This window comes from Syngnathoides biaculeatus, chromosome 2 (assembly GCF_019802595.1).
Source record: "Syngnathoides biaculeatus isolate LvHL_M chromosome 2, ASM1980259v1, whole genome shotgun sequence".
Lineage (NCBI taxonomy): Eukaryota > Metazoa > Chordata > Actinopteri > Syngnathiformes > Syngnathidae > Syngnathoides > Syngnathoides biaculeatus.
This window is the reverse complement of record NC_084641.1, coordinates 31,745,281-31,765,613: the sequence shown is the minus strand read 5'-3', so window position 1 is coordinate 31,765,613 and position 20,333 is coordinate 31,745,281. Positions and strand designations below refer to the sequence as shown.

Below are 20,333 nucleotides of genomic sequence, written 5' to 3'. Positions count from 1 at the left end.
CGCGTCCTGTGCTGTAGAAATAAGCCAGTTCAAGTTCTGTTCTGCTCCCAACTACAGTACTGGGTGATTGAAGAGAATCGTGCTTTGGCATTATTGTCCTATTTCCATACTGCAATATGTGCCCATTGAATGGTAACATTCTTGAAAGAATATTGACTCATGAAAGAATGCATCAAAAAGTGAGGACAGGCAGTCTCACACAATCCGCCTGAATTTTACATGAAGCGATGCCATCTTTCACATATCCTATGACATCTCTGATAAATCTTTGAGGCTGCGCCATTATCATAGCTCCCGGAAGGGGGTTTGGTAAGGGGCTGCTGCTGCCGGGACCATCTTGCAAAACAAGATAAGCACTGAGCGCCTGTTATGCGGTGGTGCCGTGCGGATGATCTTCTTTTTTCTTTTTTACACTGCATGTATAATTGAGATCTATGCATCGCACTGCTATTGAATAACGGCTAAACAATGCAACACAATATAACACCAGAGTGGCACGAAACGAGGACAGGGTTGGATGAAAATACACATTTCAAAGTGGGGAAGTGCACACGAACATGTGACCGAAATGGAGCGAAAGAGGAAACGGTGTGTGACAAACACTTGCCGGTGTTGAAGTGGGACAACAACCACTGACTGACATGTGCATAAAACAAATGCATGTCTGCTGACAGTCACGGCCCCATGAAGCTGAGGGTGGCTTTTGACCTTGTTGCAAGAAAAAGAGAGTTAAAGCGCAATAACTTGCACCCCACTTGGCACGTGAAATGCTGCTAATTCTGAAGTAAGCTAAGAAAGACGGAATTCAGCTGGAAGCAGACAGCTTCTGACATCTGGAGGGAGCAATTTGCAGAAAGTAAATTATGGCTAAAATGGGGTACAATGATTGGGGAAAAGTGCTAAAATTGGTTCCTTATCTTGTCCTGGAGGGTGGGTGGAGGGGGCCCGAGTGCTCATGAATAACAATTTACTGGCAACACTGTTTTGATTGTTTTGAACCTGGGCACTCAAACACAATGGGGAGGTGTGAATGATAGCTCCATGCAGATAAGATTACAGCAGCATGTCTGACCTCACGATAACAGCATGCACCACACTAAGCTGTCAAGTGCGCTCATGCAAAAGCCACGTTGTTTACAAAACTGCTGTACAGGCTAAATGAAAACGAAGAGTTGCGAAAGTAGTAGAAGCCGCCGTACTGGATGTCCAAGCCAAACTCTACTGAGATTCTCAGTAGTTTTACCGGAGAATTACACCGCTTTAGGGCGAGAAAAATGGCCTCAGTTAAAAGTATAATGCATCGTTTAATGGTGTCACCAAGAGTGCCGAATTAAAGAGGACTACTTACTCCTTTAGGACACAACAGTGTAAAACGCTCAGCGAGACGGTTTAGAGCTGGTAAAGTGGTAGCCTAATTGCAGGATTCGTCGAAGGAGTTTGGCGTGGTAATTGAGTGAGGCGTGAATGGGAACGCATGACTTGAAAAAGAAAAGGTGAGAGGTGAAGTCAAATTTACCGACTGAAGGAAGAGCAAGGTCCGCACATAATCCCGCTCTGTGTTCAACATTTCGTTGAGAACACACAGCCTGAGCCGTTGCTGTCTGTCCGATTCCTTGACGGCGTGGACCGCGTTCTCCAGATGCCCGTCTTCCTCTTCCATGGTGGGGGTGTCTGCCCCTCAAAAAGGTGCCTTTCAACAAGAGGTTGTACCCTCCCCCACCCCACCCCAAAAAAAGTAACTACTGTAGTCTTCTCACACAGAGTATCCGCACTCAGCTTCTCACTCCATCTTGAATCATCCAACTAGTTTCCTTCTCCGGGGGACAGAGATGCTTGCAGTACCGCGCACACCACGCGCGAAGTCCGCTCCTGTGAACCAGCAAGCCGGCAGCTGAGAGCTCAACAACGGCGGAGGAGGACGTGGAGGAGGGGCCGCATCACCCACTCACGAGGGGCCTCAGCTCTGCTCTTGCAGCCACTCAATGGTATGCCATATTAATGAAATGCACTCACACGCTCGATTTTTTTTAAATAATCACACTCTACAGAAACACTGCTGAAATTTCTTTGCTCACACACAGACACAGCTGAAACAAACTCACGTACACGACACACGACTTAGACAGTAGTGTATACAACAAACCCAGGTAAAAAAAAAATGTCAGAATAAAGACTTTTTTGTCAGGTTAGTCAAAAATGAGCAGAACAGGTATGATCTTTGTAAAGAATTGCAGAAAATCTAGCCGTTTTGTGAAATACAAAAAAAAAAAAGCCTATGTACACTGTTGGATTGCAGCCATCACAATCCAAGTCACTAAAATTCATCATAAAAAAATAAATGAAAAATACCAAAATGCATTTTGGTGATGAAAAAAAGTTTTGTTTTCTGTTATCTTTACCTTTATTTTTACACATGAACGTTGGTAGATATCTTAGCAAGAATCGTGGAAGTTGAAGCAAATGTATTACTATTGCAGTCCACCTAAAATGAGTTTGACACTAAACTTTCACACTCACGCCTACAATAATTTAGTGTTTACATTATCATTTTGTTCGGCTAGGAAAGACAGACAGACAGAGCTCTCTCCTGATTGAATAATTCAACAAACTGTAAAACAACCACCTGTCTTGCTTGCCAATTGGTGGTTTGGAACTCTGAGGGCGGACGGCGTCCTCTGGCGGTCGATATTTGACATAACAGAATTCATGTGCCTTGCGGTATCATGAGTACTGTATTATTAGTATTATTGTATTATGAGGACTGTAAGACTGTCTCGGTATATAAAAATAAGTTAGAGGGAGCGGGGGGAATACTGGCTACGCCAGTCGTCAAATTTAAGAGCCGCAAAAATTAGACACTAAACTCCCAAATCTAAACGTCCAATTGTATCCCAATTAGCCCATTAGTCCAATGTTTTGACATTTGGCCGTTGGCGAGTTGTCACATCCGCGGCCATATTTCGTCTTGGCTCACTTGTCACTCCAACTGACAACGGTAAATGCCTCAAGCTTTCAACTCTGCAACGATGGTTTTCTCTTTCTTCATGCGCACAAACAAAAAAAATAATAATTAACCCGAGTAAAGTGGTTGAGAGGTCGGCAAGGTTGAGAGAGCAAAGATACTTTTCAGCTTGACCATTACTGTACTGTGACTACACTGCGTTCCGATTTACGTACACATTCCAACGTCACTGTGGTAGGAACGGCACTTCATTTTAAATTTTATTCATGAAAAAGCAGAGTAAAAATAAAAGTTTGATTTATTTTAAAGACGCGTATTAAAAAATGTAACGCAAATAAAAATATCAATAGTAGCTTTAATGGATGTATGTTACATTTGCCACTCCTCCCACGCACGCACACAAAACAAACGAAAACAACCTGTCTCCCCATCTGAAGTGAGAAACGCAGACAATTTGTGAATGCCTTCTTCTATAATATATTTACAATTCATCCTTCATTACGTATGTACACGGCATAAAAGTCCTTAAATATGATCAAACAGTGAAGTAGTAACAGGATACAAGGTGGGACGTCTTGATTGTATGTGGACTTCGCTCCAAGTAGATTTGAAAGGGTTTCTTTTCTCCTTCCAATAAAAGGCATGTGCACAAAGCACCGTAGTAAAAAGCGTCTCACACACAACTAAATGTGTTGAATTACAAAGTCCATGGCGCACCGTCATTTACATTTTCACACGATAAAACATTTCCTTCAGCAGGGTTCTCTTTACAAATGCACTTTCCCAACGAAGGTTAAAAAAAAGGTAACTAAAAGAAGTAAATAAAACATTCTATTCAGTGCATTGAGACTTTCCAAACCAAACAGAACAAAATGGACTTGCCGTGTTCCACGTGTGTGATAAATAAATTCACATTGTTACAAGACAGTGAGAGGGCCCTTGAACGAAAATTACAGTGACTGAACAAAAAGAATTGTGGCAGTTACCTTGTGGAAAAAACTTCACAACTGTCTTTCCATTAAACACAATATAAATGGGTCAATTTAAGTACACTTCCTCTATGATTATAATGTAAAAACGTTTTTTTTTTTTTTTTTAGATAAGCCAGCCAAAGTTTGAAAGTTCAATTTGCATATAAATAGTGCAGTGATGCTTTGAGCCAATAAATGCATCACCACAGACATGTTTGAATAAGTATGACACTTAAACTGCAGTGGTTCAGTTCAATTCAATTTAGGACGCTTAGTGAAATAGATCTAGGGTTCCAAGTCAAAATATCAAAAATCGTCATATTACGAGTGAATTCCAAAATTCTTAGACAATCATGAACACAAAATTCAGAGGCATTGTGTCTTTCTGAAGACCTGTCTTAGTATATTTGTTGGATATGTGCTTGTGTCATTGTTAAAAACACAGCTTATCATTGCTGCTTAAAGTTGACAAGATATATAACAGCTTTACACAGGGCAATCTCTGTTTTCAGTAGATTAAACAAAACTATTGCAAATCTTTGACTTATCTCTAAGTCTCAGGAGTTTCATGGCAAAAAAACAAAATTATTGCCTTTTCTCCATAAAATTGCAGTTGTTTGCGCTCGTAAATGAGTGCAAAGTTACATCATTTGTTGAATATTTTGACTTTTTTTCTCCCAATTCTATGATCCCCAAAAAATTTTTTAATGGACTTCAAATTTTCACTTTCACTGTTCATTGCAGTCACATTTCAAAGAGGATTATATTATTTCATAAGTGACAGTGTCATCTTTAAATGCCTTTGACAGGGTGTTTGGTGGGGGATTGGGGGGCCACTAACTTAGTTGGACAAACATACACACACGCAGAAGTCACACACGCAGCAGTGGCTTGTGAAACAGGACAGTTTAGGCAGGTATAAAATGCAATCTCCATACAGTAAAAGAACATGGATGACACCCTCACCCCGCCCCAACCCCTTAATAGCGATATTTAAAAACACATGCGTGTGCCAGTGAGCTGCTGCCATGGCCACCAGTGTGCACGAGGAAGACTTGAGCAGGTGACGCTATGTCGAGTAGATGACATGTGAGTCGATTTGTAACATTTCATGCTTCCAAATTCCACCACTTGTCTGTGGAAATATGGATTCGGACACAAATGTGTGCGAAAAACACGAAAATCGCCTCGTTGCAACTGCAAAGTACATTTATACGATCCTAGGAAAGCTGACAGTGTTTCAGGACAAGAAGAAGGGATTCTTTTGGAAGCAAAAGGAGAAATCGAAAGGGCAGTTTACACCTGACCGTTTTAGCTGAAAATATTTTTTGAGGGGGTTTTTGTTTTTGAACCTGAAAATGTAAAATATATATATTTTGTAAAAAGCGTAATCGAGGAAAACAGCTGACGTTTGTAAACCCTGTAGAATGAGGAACTGAAGTGCTCAACAGTTTGTATAAATGAAGGACATCACAACAATGGTGGAATAATACTTGAGTAAAAAAAACTTAGCTCAAAGATAAGATCACTAGTGTCCATTGACGTCTCCTTGCATACTAAAGTCTGTTCACATAACTGTACATGCCAACCTAAGGACAAGCAGTTGTTGTAACATTGTCACTGGCCTGGCATGCATAATACGGTATTTTCTATTGTTTTGACGAATCTTCTTGAACTGGATCTAGTTGTGGAATAAACTACTGATGTGACAGATTATTGTGTCATTATCACTTACAATAATGTTACACCAGCATCAAATATCTACATTGGTGGATGTTTCCCATCCTTCACTTACCAAGAGAGTGATGCATCTCACATTGCTTTCATCCACTTTAACATAACTAAACTCACTTTGCAAAATGTTGTCAAAGGATTGTATAGCAAGTATCTGCGATTCCTAACCCGAGTATGAATCACATACTTGTGATACCCACCCAGACTGCACACAAACAAAAGTGCATGTACAGTACTACGCTTTCACACACTAAAGTTTTCAGTACTTACTTTGAAACAGTAACTGTTATTTTGAGTAATTTTCACTTTAGGTATATTAATGTTAGCTTTTCAGGCTCAAACACCAAAAGGCCTCAATTTTTGTCCAGTTATAAAAAGGTCACATGTAAACACCCAAGTGAGACAGTCACGGCTGTTCAAATCACCAATGAGTTGTTGTGACCTCAGAAATGAAGCCTTTTTCAAAACACTTTACTCTCAGATTCAAAGTCAGACAGTGTGGATATATATGGATTCGTATAAATAACGAACAGTATAAATATAAAGATTCTGCGCTGTCATTGACGTATGCGTGTTTAGCATAAGTGTGTGTTTTGTGTGCACTTGTGAGCCAGTGTGAAGACAGGACAGGGAAAGGGTTGTGTTAGAGGTGAGGCTTTCCCTCCCCAACCTCGTGGAAGAGGGAAGTGTAAAATTCGGGTTCCAGTTGCTTGTTGCGGTAACGCTGCACAATCTCTGTGATTCTCTGCTTCCGCCTCACATGTGGCGGGTTGTATGAGTCACTTTCGAGGCGTTTACGTCGGCAAACGTTGATGATGGTTTGACGTACCAGAAACCCTGTGAGGACACAGAAATAAGTGAAGGTTTTATTTTGCTTTCCGCATGCAACCGTCTCACCAAAACGGCTATGAATAACTGAATGAACCTAAATCTCCTCCAAATAATTGCAGTAATGAGGTGTGCTGTTGGTGAAAACCTGGAGTCACTATTTAAAAAAAAAACAAAGAACAAGTCTGAAACTCTGGTGTACTGAGACTTTGACCTGACTTTCAGTAGTCCTATCAAATAAATTACTAAAACTGCCTTCTACCAGCTGAAGAACATACTGTATCCAGCGTGAAGGCTTGCATGTGCCAAGCAGACCAGCAGAAGCTCACCCATGGTCAGGTAGGCTTGACTATTGTAATGGTCTTTTGACTGAACTCCCACAAAAGACCATTCAAAAGCTTCAGCTCAATGCAAACACTCAAGCTCAGGTTCTGAGAAGAACAAAGAGGTCAAAACATATTACTCCAGTTCTAATGTCTCTAAACTGGCTCCCAGTCAGCTTTAGAATAGACTATAAAGTTCCCTTACTGGTCCAGAAATCATTAAATGGTTCAGGTCTTAAACTGAGGTGGGTAGAGCCAAATATTCATCCATCCATTATCTACCGCTTTTCCAGGTCGGGTCACGGGGTAAGTAGCTTCAGCAGGGATACCCAGACACTTCTTCCAGCTCTTCCGGAGGGATCCCGAGGCGTTCCCAAGCCAGCCGAGAGACAGTCTCTCCAGCGTATCCTGGGTCGTTCTCGGGGTCTCTTTCCGGTGGGACATGCCCGGAACACCTCACCAGGGAGGTGTCCTGGAGGCATCCGAATCAGATGCCCCAGCCACCTCATCTGGCTCCTCCCAATGCGGAGGAGCAGCGGTTCGACACTGAGCCTGTACCGGATGATGGAGCTTCTCACACTCTCTCTAAGGGAGAGTCCAGATAACCTGGGGAGGAAACTCATTTCAGCAGCTTGTATCTGGGATCTTGGTCTTTCACTCATGACCCACAACTCATGTCCATAGGTAAGGGAAGGAACGTAGATTGACTGGTAAATTGAGAGCTTTGCCTTTCGACTTAGCTCCCTCTTTACCACAACGGACCGATACAAAGTCCGCATCCCTGCAGATGCTGCACCGATCCGTCTGCCGATCTCCCGCTCCATTCTTCCCTCATTCGTGAACAAGACCCCAAGATACTTGAACTCCTCCACTTAGGGCAGGATCTCAGCCCTGACCTGGAGAGGGCATGCCACCCTTTTCCGACTGAGGACCATAACTTCGGATTTGGAGGTGCTGATTTTCATCCCAGCCGCTTCACACTCGGCTGCGAATCATTCCAGTGAGAGCTGGAGATCACGGCTTGATGAAGCCAACACAACCACATCATAAGTAAAGAGCAGAGAAGAGATGCTGAGGCCACCAAACCAAACAGCCTCTACACCTCGGTTTGTTCTTCTTCTATTCCTTTCGTCTTGTCCCATTAGGGCTTGCCACAGCATGTCAGCTTTTTCCATCTAAGGCTATCTCGTGCATCGTCCTCTCTAACACCCACTGTCTTCATGTCGTCCCTCACAACATCCATCAACCTTTTCTTTGGTCTTCCTCTCGCTCTTTTGCCTGGCAGCTCCATCCTCAGCACCCTCCTACCAATATACTCACTCTCGCACCTCTGAGCATGTCCAAACCATTTAAGTCTGCTCTCTCTCACCTTGTCTCCAAGACATCCAACTTTGGCTGTCCCTCTAATGAGCTCATTTTTAATCCTATCCAACCTGTTCACACCAAGCAAGAACCTCAGCATCTTCATTTTTGCTACTTCCAATTCTGCTTCCTGTGGTTTCTTCAGTGCCACAGTATCTAATTCGTACATCATGTCCGGACTCACCACTGTTTTATAAACTTTTCCCTTCATCCTAGCAGAGACTATTTTGTCACATAGAACACCAGACACCTTCCGCCAACTGTTCCACCCCGCTTGGACCCATTTCTTCACTTACTTACCACATTTTCCATTGCTCTGTATTGTTGACCCCAAGTATTTGAAGTCATCCACCCTCGCTATCTCTTCTTCCTGGAACTTCATTCTTCCTCCTCCGCGCCTCACATTCATGCACATACATTCTGCTTCGGCTAATATTCATTCCTCTCCTATCCAGTGCGTGCCTCCATCCTTTCTAATTGTTCCTCGGCCTGCTACCTGCTTTCACTGCAGATCACAATATCATCTGCGAACATTATCGTCCAAGGGGATTCCAGTCTAACTTCATCTGTCAGCCTATCCATTACTACCGCAAACAGGAAGGGGCTCAGCGCGGATCCTTGATGCAGTCCCACCTCCACCTTAAATTCTTCTGACACACCTATGGCACATCTCACCACTGGCCTACAGGACGCATAGGAATTGACGCCAGTAATTCGGACCAAACTCCGACAGTAGTCGTACGGGGACCGAACAGCTCGTGTCAGGGGGTTCGGTACCCCATACTCCCAAAGAACCACCCACAGGACTCCCTGAGGGACACGGTCAAACACCTTCTCCAAGTCCACAAAACATGTAGACTGGTTGGGCGAACTCCCATGCACTCTCGAGGACCCTGCCGAGGGTGTAGAACTGGTCCACCGTTCCACAGCCAGGACGAAAACCACATTGCTCCTCCTTTCCAGTACACCCGAGTAGACCTTACCAGGGAGGCTGAGGAGTGTGATCCCTCTATAGTTGGAACACACCCTTCGGTCACCCTTCTTGAAAAGGGGGATCACCACCCCAGTCTGCCAATCCAGAGGCATTTCTCCCGATGTCTACCCGATGTTGCAGAGGTGTGTCAACCAGGACTGCCCCAAAACATCCAGAGCCTTTAGGAACTGCAGGCGAATCTCATCCACCCTCGGGGCCCTGCCACCAAGGAACTCAACCCTAGAGATAGAAGAGCCCGCTTCAGAGCACCCAGACTCAGCTTCGTCGTGGGAAGGCGTGTTGGTGGAATTGAGGAGGTCTTCGAAGTATTCTCCCCACCAACTCACAACATCTCCAGTTGAGGTCAGCAGCGCCCCTTCTCCACTATACACAGTGTTGACAGTGCACTGCTTTCCTCTCCTGAGAGGCCGGACGGTGAACCAGAATTTCCTCGAAGCTATCCTGAAGTGATTCTGCATGGCCTCACCAAACTCTTCTCATGCCCAGGTTTTTGCCTCAGGGACCACCGAAGCTGCATTCCGCTTGGCCAGCCACTACCTATCAGTTGCGTCGGGAGTCCCACAGGCCAGAAATGCCCGATAGGACTCCTTCAGCTTGACAGCATCCCTCACTGTTGGTGTCAACCCAACGTGTTCGTGGGATGACACTACGACAGGCACCGACCACCTTATGGCCACAGCTCCGGTCGGGCGCCTCACCAATGGAGGCGCAGAACATCGTCCACTCGGGCTTAATGTCTCCCCCGCCTCCTCTGCGATGTGAACAAAGTCGAAATTCCTTCCGACAGGGAAATTTGCCAGCCATTCCCAGCAGACTCTCACAATACGTTTGGACCTGCCACGTTGGACTGGCATCTTCCCCCACCATCGGAGCCAACTTACCACCAGGTTGTGATCAGTTGACAGCTCCGCTCTCTCTTCACCCGAGTGTCCAAGACATGTGGTTGCAAGTCCGATGAAACGACCACAAAGTCGATCATCGAACTGGGGCCTAGGCTGTCCTGGTGCCAGGTGGACATGTGAACACCCTTATGCTTGAACATTGTGTTCGTTATGGACAATCCGTGATGAGCACAGAAGTCCAGTAACAGAACAACACTCGAGTTCTAATCGGGGGGTTATTCTTCCGAATCCCCCCCTTCCAGGTCTCACTGTCATCACCCACGTGGGCATTGAAGTCCCCCAGCAGAATGATGGAGTCGCTAGAGGGGGCGCTCTCCAGCACTCCCTTCTAAGGACTCCAAAAAGGGTAGGTACTCTGAACTGCTGTTTAGTGCATAAGAACAAACAACAGTAAGGACCTGTCCCCCTACCTGCAGCCAGAGTGAGGCTACCCTCTCAACCACCGGGGTAAACCCCAACATACAGACCCCCAGCCGGCGGGCAATAAGTATACCCACACCTGCTCGGCATCTGTCTCCGTGGGCAACTCCAGAGTGTAAGAGTTCAACCCCTCTCAAGAGGAGTGGTGCCAGAACTTCTCGACCTCACCCACCAACTCGGGCACCTTCCCTGCCAAAGAGGTGACATTCCATGTCCCTAGAGCTAGTTTCTGTAGCTGGGGATCAGATCGCCAAGGTCCCCGCCTTTGGCCACCGCCCAACTCACTTCACACGTGACCCCTATGGCCTCTCTCACAGGTGGTGATCCCATGGGAAGGGGGACCCATGTTAGCCTTTCGGGGTTTGGCCGGCAGAGCCCCATGGGTGCAGGCCTTCAACCCCACTTCCAGGCCTGGCTCCAGAGTGGGGCCCCGGTGACACGCATCCGGACAAGGGAAACCAAGATCCAATTTTTATACTCATCATAGGGGTTTTGGAGTCGTACTTTGTCAGGTCCCTCACCTATGACCCGTTTGCCGTTGGTGACCCTACCAGGGGCATGAAAGCCCCTGACAACTTAGCTCCCAGGATCATCGGGACACACAAACCCCTACACCACGATAAGGTGACTGCTCGAGGAGGCGTAGCCAAATATTGTACTCAAGTAACAGTACTGTTAGGTGACCATCATGTGACTTAACATAAAAAGTAGTAGTAGTAATAAAAATTAATTGGTGTATAAGTAAAAGATACACAGTGAAAAAGTACAAGCACTGAGCCAATTATGAGCAATGTTTTTCTTTTTTAATAATCAGAGCAATGTCAATGTGCAACTTCTGATATTGTATGTCTCACGTAACGCAAGAAATTTGTTTTATCGCCATCCATCCATTTTCCAAGCCGCTTATCCTAACAAGGGTGACAGGAATGGTGGTACCTATTCGGGAAAAAGGCGGTTTACTCCCTGAACTGGTCGCCAATCAGTAAATTGTCATAAAATAGGGCTAATGTGGGCTTATATGCGTAGCCAAAACAACAAAGCATCTGCAATTCAGCAAAGGTCTTTTTTCAAGTTATAAGTGGGCTTAAATATCCACATTTGGGCAGACAGTGACAAATACTATAATACATGCGAGATGCTGTTTTTTTTTTTTAATTTATCATATATGATTCACACGACGCATAAAATAAAATTAAGAACCATTCCTGTAATCAAACAGTGACATTCATCGAAATTTAAATAGGTCAGAAAATCTCGAAAATGGCTAGACATATACACTGTGGTTGTCTAAAAAAAATCTAACTAAAATAAATGAAATAAATGCTTTCAACAAATGAACTATGTACCCATAAATAGATACTAAACAATTTATCTCCTATTTAACATGAAATGAAACTAATTATGTGAGCTGTCCTATATGCAGACAAAAGGCTTCCAGTACAGAAATCTTGTTCAGTGGTGTATAAGTCAGCATTATGATAATAATAATAATATTAATAATAATACAATTGGAATCTAGGCGGCACGGTGGGGCAACTGGAAAGAGTTGGCCTCACAGTTCTGAGGTCCCGGGTTCAATCATGGACCCGCCTGTGTGGAGTTTGCATGTTCTACCTGTGCCTGCGTGTGTTTCCTCCGGGCACTCCGGTTCCCTCCCACATCCCAAAAACATGCAACATTAATTGGACGCTAAGTTTCCCCTAGGTGTGATTGTGAGTGTGTCCATCTACACTCACAATCACAATCACAATCACATCTAAGGGTAATTTAGAGTCTCCAATTAATGGATTTTTTGGAATGTAGGAAAAACCGGGGTGCCCGGAGAAAACCCACAGAAACACAAGGAGAACATGCAAACTCCATACAGGCAGCGCTGGGATTTGAACACTTGTCATCAGAAGTGTAAGGCAGACACTCTAAACAGTCGGCCTTTGTTCCGCCAGATTTGAACATATTTGTCAAAATACCATGGCATTAATGCAAAGAATATTAAATAATAAGAATAATGAAAAAATAATGCTCATAAAATTACTAGGACAACAAATAGAAAATATAATAAGTTTTTACCTAATGCCCTGCGGCTGACCACCATGCCGTCCACCAAAGGGATCACCATGCTAAATTTGCCCACAGCTCCGTGCAGACGGATCCGAAAGAGGCCAGTCTTTAGTGGATGGATGAAGATCAGTGGAACGTCTTTCTCAAGTAACCCTGATCTGAAGCATGAAAAAATTAAAAGCAGTGATATTGTATATTCCTGATTTGTTACTTGAGAAAAATGCAGAATTAGTCAAAACAAGAATACAAGGGGGGGGGGGGGTCCTCCATTTATAACTTGCAATTTATCACTAACCTTTGCTCGTGCAATCGTGAAGTCACAATTACAGGAAATATTTATATGGAAGAAAACACTTAGGTCATGAATATAAAATCATTATAACAGTAAGCACTGCTATAACGAAACATGCCCTCTTGTGCTGCGGGATTAAGTATTTTTACGCCTCTGCATGAATTGATTTATTGCACGCCAATAATAACTCCAAAACATAGTATGTTGGGACTGTTGTATGCCGAGAACCCGCTGGACAGATATTCAGTTAGACACTTTACAAGTTTTTTTTTTTTACAAGAAATCAGATGAGACAGATTGTCTCAGATGTGACAGATGTTGAATGTCACCTCTAATAATAATAATACATCAGGGGAACGAGGGCAAAGGATGTAATTCGAGCATGAGCCTTAAAGTAGCAATTTTCATTCAAAGATGAGTTCATTGAATGCTTTTGGAAGCAATTTTCACTATTTACCGCCATCACAAGTCGGCCACAGTTCCTTTACTTAGCAAGCCTTTGCACATGGTCCTTGTTACAATTTCTGTTTTGCACTTCGCCATTAATGTTGCTTCTTATATTAGCCTACATGATTTACAGAACCATTTGTTTATAGCTAGAGTTTCAGTTTTGCCTCCAATGAACTGAGGACGAAAGCGGGTCTATTTGAGCATTAGAAAGCTTAGAGTACCTGCAGGAGGTGCTGTTACTCATGCTTGCTTCTAAACCAGTACTGGTTTCACCAAGAAGATCAGACAATGGGAAGTTTTCTAAAAACAAACAGTGCTGTTCAACAAACCGTTTAGGACCACAGGATGGCGTATCGTATAAAAGTAAAGCATTTTGTGTTGTTAGTCAGTTAGTACAACCATGCCTACCGATGTCATCGAAGCGCTCCACCCAGACAACAAACACCTTTGTCTCTGGGCCCAGTGGTGGGAAAGATTTTCCACTCGAAGATCTCTTGGTCTTCACCAAAGGACTCACCTACATAAAATCCCACAAACATATATCTTAAATGGAAGTGTCCTGTCAGCATACTGTTCGATTAAATAAACGTCACCTTTTTGGCAGACTCCAGGTTGTCAGAGTGATTAGGGAACAGCTCCAGTGTGAGGTTGGGGTGCTTGAGTATACTGGGCATGAGGTCTATGTTCGTGTCAGCCTCCAGTGTGGAGTCACCATGGATTGATAACGCCTCTGCTTGATAAAGCGATTTTTTTAGATGTCACTGTTTTAGACAATCCCCATTTTCAAAAAAGTTGTTGAAGTGGATATGATTTCATACATAGAAAGTAATATCCTTCAAGTTATCTTTGAGAGCATAAACACTGACCAGAATTTTCACTTAGTGTCGGAACTACAAAGGCAATTTCAGTCAGAGCATCGGCGTAGTACAAAACTTTCTTCTCCCCATTAAACAATGAGCCTCCCATGTCCTCAGCTGTAGCTGCTTCGTCTGCAAAAGAAAAGAAACATTTCAAAGTCTCAAATCTCTGATGTTGACAGGGTTGTTTCTGTCGGAGTCACTTACCAGACTGTTGTACATCGTTGTCAACACATGGGTTGAGAGACCAGCTAGTATCAAGGTGCCCTGTCCACCCTGGGTGGCTTCCTACGTCCACAGGCCAGCCTAAGGACAGAAGGAACTCCACAAAGTGGGGCTGAACGCTGGCTGATGACTCCACATTCCTCAGGATCTGATTGCATAGCACAAGAGTTATAATCATGACTTTTCATATTCTATCCATACTGAAAAATGTCTTGAGAAAATGTACTTCTACATCAAGTTGAAAAAATAAAGACTTTTGTAATGAATTAAGGCGGCACGGTGGGGCAACTGGTTAAAGGGTCTGGCTAACAGTTTTAAGGACTGGGGTTCAAATCCCAGCCCCACCTATCTGGAGTTTGCATGCTTCTCTGTGGATGTGTGGGTTTTCTCAGGACACTCCAGTTTCCTCCCTCATCCCAACAATATGCATTAATTGAAAACTCTAAAATTGCCCATAGGTGTGAATGTGTGTGTGAGTGATTTGATTGTTTGTTTGTGCCCAGCAATTGTCTGGCAAACAGTTCAAGGTGTACTACGGCTCGTGCCCGAAGATGGCTGGGATAGGCTCCAGCACTCCCGCGAAGCCCGTGAGGATAAGCGGCTCAGAAAATGGAATGACGGATAAATTGAATTAGTGTTTTGATACTTGAGATTGTAAAGAATAAAAAGTTTGATACAGAGACAGTGTGTGTCACTAAGAAAAAAAATATACATTATTAAAGGTCCACTGTCATGAAATGCATGATTTTTAGTATGTTATTAATTGAAAAAAAGGCAACCGGAATGGACCCATCCGTTTTGTCACCACAAAACATGATTTTGACGTCTATGGCTTTTTTTTGTTACTCCCCCGATGAAAATCCTCCCGAGGGATTTGTTTTTGAGAAGCAGCAGGAAGTGACGTTTTTAGCAGACCCCCACTCAGCCTGGCTCGTCTGTTTATACTAGTTTTACCTGCTGGAAGGTAGCTCGTTTCTCCTTCATGTCAGCCAAAATGCCAGCTCGTTGTTTTGCTGATAATTTTCGAAAACTCTGGAGGATGGATTTACTCTTCATACTTTTAAAAAAGACCCGGTTCATCGTGAAAAATTGAGAGTTTCATGGGTTCCAAATGACACGTAGGTGTGTATACAGCTACTAAAAAAAAACAATAGTTGGGGGAGGGGGTTGACGTAATTCTCTCATAACTTAACAAAAGATCGTCTTACGTAAGTCAGGGGCGCTAAATGTGTCCATGCATCACCACAGACCTTGTCGACAAGGCTGAGACGGCCTTGTGGATCGCCGCAAGGCCTGGCCGGCGTTAGCCTCAACGCGGAGGTGAATCAGGTGGGGAGGTGGTTGGGGGGGCTCTCGTCCCACCAGCGGCTGGGCACCCCACTTCGTGCGTCAGCTCGCCGGCGACGCCTTCCGCGTCGGCTCGCCTGCCAGCAACGGCTTGCATGCTGCAATGTTTCCGAATCTGAGGTGGTTTGGCCGCGTGCGGGAAGAGAAAGGAGCTCTCCCCCCCACCCGGCATGGATCCTCCTGAGTATGCTACATACTGTCGCGGAGTCTGTTGTTAGTTAGAAGTGATCCGCATATCATCAAAATATGGCTCGAAATGCCAGGGCAATATTGCACAGGTCATTTCATTCGATTGTGAGATGTTCTCTTCTTCGAAAAGAGCTTCCGTGTTCCATAGCAATTTGCCACTACGTGTTTTCTATGGCGATTGTCCCGGTGTAACATCTGCTGATGACGTTGCAGGCAATATGCTGACCACTTGGATGTTGAATGAGACGTTCGAAACTTTGCGCATGGATGACACGCTCTCCGCTCATAATTATTTTTTTTCTTATAGACATTGAAGTGATTGTTATATGTATTTTCATTACAATATCTATTTTAGAATGTTGAAGGGCATGACAGTGGAGCTTTAAGTTTGATTGTTGACATCCATAGGAAATATAGTACCATGAAAATGTATTTTTCTCTCTCAATTTTCTAATTTGTCCATTACTTGTAACAACATATTATAATGAGTTTTCCTCACCTCGTGGCTGCTTTTCTGTCCTGCCCTCATGTAGAAAATAAAGACTGTGTCAAACGGACGGCAGGGGAGCAGATCTAGGTAGTTGATGTCATCAAAGAATCCCGGTGAGGATGACTCCAAGCCAATCAGATGAGGAGGTAGACGACTGTTGTTTGGCTCCTGTCAGTAGTCCACCCACATACGGTCGGTGAATAAAAATTAACAATAACAAAAGCATTTACCTCAATGTGTCAACTCAAGTGGCCGTACATACCTAAATCACAGCCAAATTGTTATTTCTGGCAACTAAAGCAAAATAATGTAGTTGAAATGCTGACAAACCTTTAGCGCCTCCAGAGAAAGAAAACCAAAGTGGGAGAGGAAAAGTCGAGCTGTCTGGAACTCTTGGGAAGGTGGAGGAGGTTTGCAGTCTATCTGTGGGTCAGGGAAAGGCTTGGACTTCCAGATGTCCTCACTGTGCCGCTCCAACGTGTTCTCATAATCGATCTGCTTGGTCATCAGAATGCGAAGCTTGTCATGTTGAACTTCCAGCTGAATGAGGAGGATGAGAGGAAACATTTTAAATAGGATTACAAGAGAAGCTGTGGTGGATGGATCAACCACATTCCCCAAACCAGACGTGGTCTTTCCAAGAGTTGAAATGTTAGAGTCACCTGGTTATGGATTTATTGCAACAGCATTTAAAAAAACATTTCATCAGAGGTCTAACTTATATTTTACACTCCATGGAGACAAAGAAGGGGATTTCACTCCTGTAAATGACTGAATTAAGTAGTCAGAGTTTGGAATACTCAGAAACAATAGTTACCCCATGTTGCACGGAGATTTGGCAAACTATTTATAGCTAGAAAGCAGATTCTTCATTAAAGTTTCCCAATTGTCAAATTGCTGCTTTTTCAACATGTAAATTGAAACCATGTTTAGCCTGGTTGACTCCATAATTATCCTCGACCAGACACCTTTATTATCAAATGCAAAATAATTTGACAATGATTGAAAATGCTGTGGCAATTTTCTAGAGTGGTTCAGATTCTCATGAATTAGCCAAGATCCAAAAATCGCAAGAATACCACCTCATTTAAATTTGGACCAGATACAGTGATTAGAAAAAGATAAAGTCATTAGAACCCTTCCCTGTCACCACCCAAGTAACATCTTAAGCATCCATTAACTCACGTGTGGGAAATAACTCTGATCATCCTGCAAGCCAACAAAATACACCTGAGTTTGTATAGTAACAAGGTTGATGCAGTGACTCGGCATTCTGATGTAACGTGCAAATATAAGAACACAAAATGAATGACAGACACTTTTCTCACCTCTTTGCTGACAATGTCGTCCAGGTCGGGAATACTAACATCGGCTTTGACAAGGGGGATCTTATCCACCTCTTCGGGGAATGGCCTTTGTTTGACATTGTACTTGATCCCCACATCGTTGTTTGGTGTTGGACGGCCCTCGGCAACAAATACCTGCTGTAGAAGGAGGAGAGAAGAAGGGAAAAGAAAGACAATTGGAGTAGTCCGTAAACATTTCCAACACATCTCTGATGCTATTCTGGTTTGACATCAGCTGCTTTCATGAGGCAGAAATCTTCTGGAGGATCTCACCCTTTGATTGGCCCGAGCCCTCCTGGGTTGGTGAAAGAGCTGCATGGTCCAAGCATGTCTGCCAGCAGTCCCTCTGATCAGAACTGTCACTGACGGGCTAGGGTCTGTCAGGAGAGAGAAAAAACATTGTTTGTTTAACGTTCAGCTCATATGAGTGTCTAGGTGAACACAAATACTGACTCTGCTCATTGCCGAGAGGTTGCTCCAGCATGGCGAGAATAACAGAGTTGTCCAAGACAAAGTAGCGGAAATTACTGGCCCCGGTGGCGCTGAGTCTGGCATAGCGAATCAGGGTGTCTTCGTTGAGTAGACTGCAAGTTGACGCAGGTCCACTCGGCGAGGGGAAAGCTCCCAAGACCTGCATGATACTGAATGAACATAGATAATGTATGGTCAAACATAATGCCTAGAATAAATAGATTACAGGATTTTAGTCCCAATAATGGCCCAATTAGCTACCACGGGCGATGTCAAAGATTGGGCCCAAAATATTTTGTCGGGAACAACAAAACGTCTTGTAGTGGAACACAATCCATGACCAACAATTTGGCCCAACAACGGCAAAATGAAAGTTATAGCAAAGCAAAGCAAAGCAAATTTATTTGTATAGCACATTGCATACACAAGGTAACTCAATACACTCTACATGATTAAAAGCATTCAAATACATCAATAAAAACATTTGAAAAATTACAATTAAAACAGATTTTAAACACATGGAGCAGCATGAAAGAATCTACTATCACTAATAGATTAAAAGACTGAACTGCTACGTAAGGAGAACAGCACAATTTTAACAGTAACTCGAGATGAAAAGGACATTGAGAGTGACAGAGACTGAAAAGATGAGAGATTTTCTGAGGCTGTTCTTCTTTGTGAAACCTAGCTGGGTAGATAAGAAACATTATTGTCACTGTAGTCATACAATATTAGAAAAGATAACAGGAGTAAAAAAAAAATAATAATTATATATATATATAAAATACATTGGAATGTGTGGTTTATTTACTGGAGAGAGCTTGACTGTTCACCTGCCAAAAAGACGAACTCTGATGGATTCTGTATAAACAACGATTGCATCTTACCACGATAGAGTGGCCTCGGCTGCATCTTTCACTCTCATAGATGCAGGGTTATGCTCCTTCTCCCCTTTGTGTCGCACTTCCTGTTCCTGTCGGGACTTGCTGCCAGAGATTCCTAGCTCCACTATCTCCAGCACTTCAACCAAACAATCCTTATGCAAAACAAGGTTACCTTAAAGGTGAGCTAGTACATGATAGAATATTTTTTATGGGTGATTTCAGAATTATTCACTTAAAATGTACCTTTTCATCCAGCATGTCAGGATGTTCAGTGAGCCACACACAAAGAAACTGGAAAGCAGCTACAATCATTGAATGAAGGTCCCTGGACTGAAGAGGAGCTGGACGGCTACACTGATAGACAATGTACCCACATATTGAGCTGACAGCCCGTTTTCGGTCTGCAGAGTCAACCCCCACCTTGACCTGAGCAAAAGACAAAATAAACAAAAGTGTGCTCAAGTGTTTCACACACTCAAAATGAAACCATGAAATGATTGGGAGAAATCTGTTTTTTTTCCTGGAAATACAATAATGGAAATAGATGGTTCCATGCACGGACACAATGGGTTATGGCTTTCCTTATCAGTGTTTTTACTTGTATTTTATCTTGTGATTCTGGGCAAACCCGCCAGAAACATTTGGACTTCAGATACTCACACAAAATAAGTTTAAAAAGGACTTTCAGCGCTAACATAACATTCCAGATGAGATAGCGAGACCACCGGGCTTGCCATGGATCGTCGTCGGGCCGGTGTTGCAGAACCCAGTTCATTTGAACTTGGGGTTAAATACAAATGGCTGGACCATCTCCTTCTGGATTTTTTGGTAGACAGCAGAATTCATGGTTCCATTCACAGCAAGTTTTCCAGGTCCTGAAGCATCAAACAGGGCCCAGACCATCCCACTAAGAGCACCATATTTTATTGTTGGTATGATGTTCTTTTTCCGGAAATGCGAGTTTTCTTTTATGCCAGATGTAATGGGACAAACACCTTCCAAAAAGGTCAACTTTTTTCATGTCAGGAGATGATCAAAACATCTCGCAAAATTGGGATTAGCCTTGATGTGGTTGTGGTTTCCGTCTTGGAACTTTGTCAAGACATTTTAGCTCAGTCTCTTTCTTACGTTGGGGACATGAACCTTAACTGAAGTGAGGGCTACAGTTCTTTGGATGTTGCGTCATTTGGGACCTCTTGCATGAGTTGTCCCTGCACTCTGGGAGGAA

At 43.5% G+C, this 20,333-nt stretch overlaps 2 protein-coding genes and 1 long non-coding RNA gene across 11 annotated transcripts in view; 1 reads left to right on the top strand and 2 right to left on the bottom strand.

The window, feature by feature from the left end:
- prex1 (phosphatidylinositol-3,4,5-trisphosphate-dependent Rac exchange factor 1) overlaps positions 1-1,955 on the bottom strand; it is an 87,875-nt gene extending 85,920 nt beyond the window's left edge. For all 4 annotated transcript variants that reach the window (XM_061800828.1, XM_061800807.1, XM_061800814.1 and 1 more), the window contains exon 1: positions 1,517-1,955. In XM_061800828.1, coding sequence (XP_061656812.1) covers positions 1,517-1,660 — 144 coding nt within the window. In that variant the 5' untranslated portion in view covers positions 1,661-1,955. The remainder of the gene's footprint in view (positions 1-1,516) is intronic.
- LOC133490613 (uncharacterized) lies at positions 1,878-19,492 on the top strand. Its single transcript, XR_009792251.1, has 3 exons — positions 1,878-1,985; positions 19,215-19,284; positions 19,361-19,492. It is a non-coding gene; the product is annotated as an uncharacterized LOC133490613 (long non-coding RNA).
- The window catches only part of LOC133490581 (ral GTPase-activating protein subunit beta-like), a 34,959-nt gene continuing 17,923 nt past the window's right edge, over positions 3,298-20,333 (bottom strand). For 2 of the 6 annotated variants that reach the window (XM_061800842.1, XM_061800860.1), the window contains exons 17-31: positions 19,349-19,531; positions 19,109-19,257; positions 18,204-18,391; positions 18,024-18,127; positions 17,733-17,888; positions 17,590-17,613; positions 16,735-16,944; positions 16,414-16,572; positions 14,361-14,526; positions 14,163-14,285; positions 13,890-14,026; positions 13,705-13,813; positions 13,518-13,596; positions 12,564-12,712; positions 3,298-6,504 (exon numbers count right to left, since the gene is read on the bottom strand). In XM_061800842.1, coding sequence (XP_061656826.1) covers positions 6,311-6,504; positions 12,564-12,712; positions 13,518-13,596; positions 13,705-13,813; positions 13,890-14,026; positions 14,163-14,285; positions 14,361-14,526; positions 16,414-16,572; positions 16,735-16,944; positions 17,590-17,613; positions 17,733-17,888; positions 18,024-18,127; positions 18,204-18,391; positions 19,109-19,257; positions 19,349-19,531 — 2,130 coding nt within the window. In that variant the 3' untranslated portion in view covers positions 3,298-6,310. The remainder of the gene's footprint in view (positions 6,505-12,563; positions 12,713-13,517; positions 13,597-13,704; positions 13,814-13,889; positions 14,027-14,162; positions 14,286-14,360; positions 14,527-16,413; positions 16,573-16,734; positions 16,945-17,589; positions 17,614-17,732; positions 17,889-18,023; positions 18,128-18,203; positions 18,392-19,108; positions 19,258-19,348; positions 19,532-20,333) is intronic. The other 4 variants (XM_061800875.1, XM_061800883.1, XM_061800850.1 and 1 more) reach the window with 3 other exon arrangements.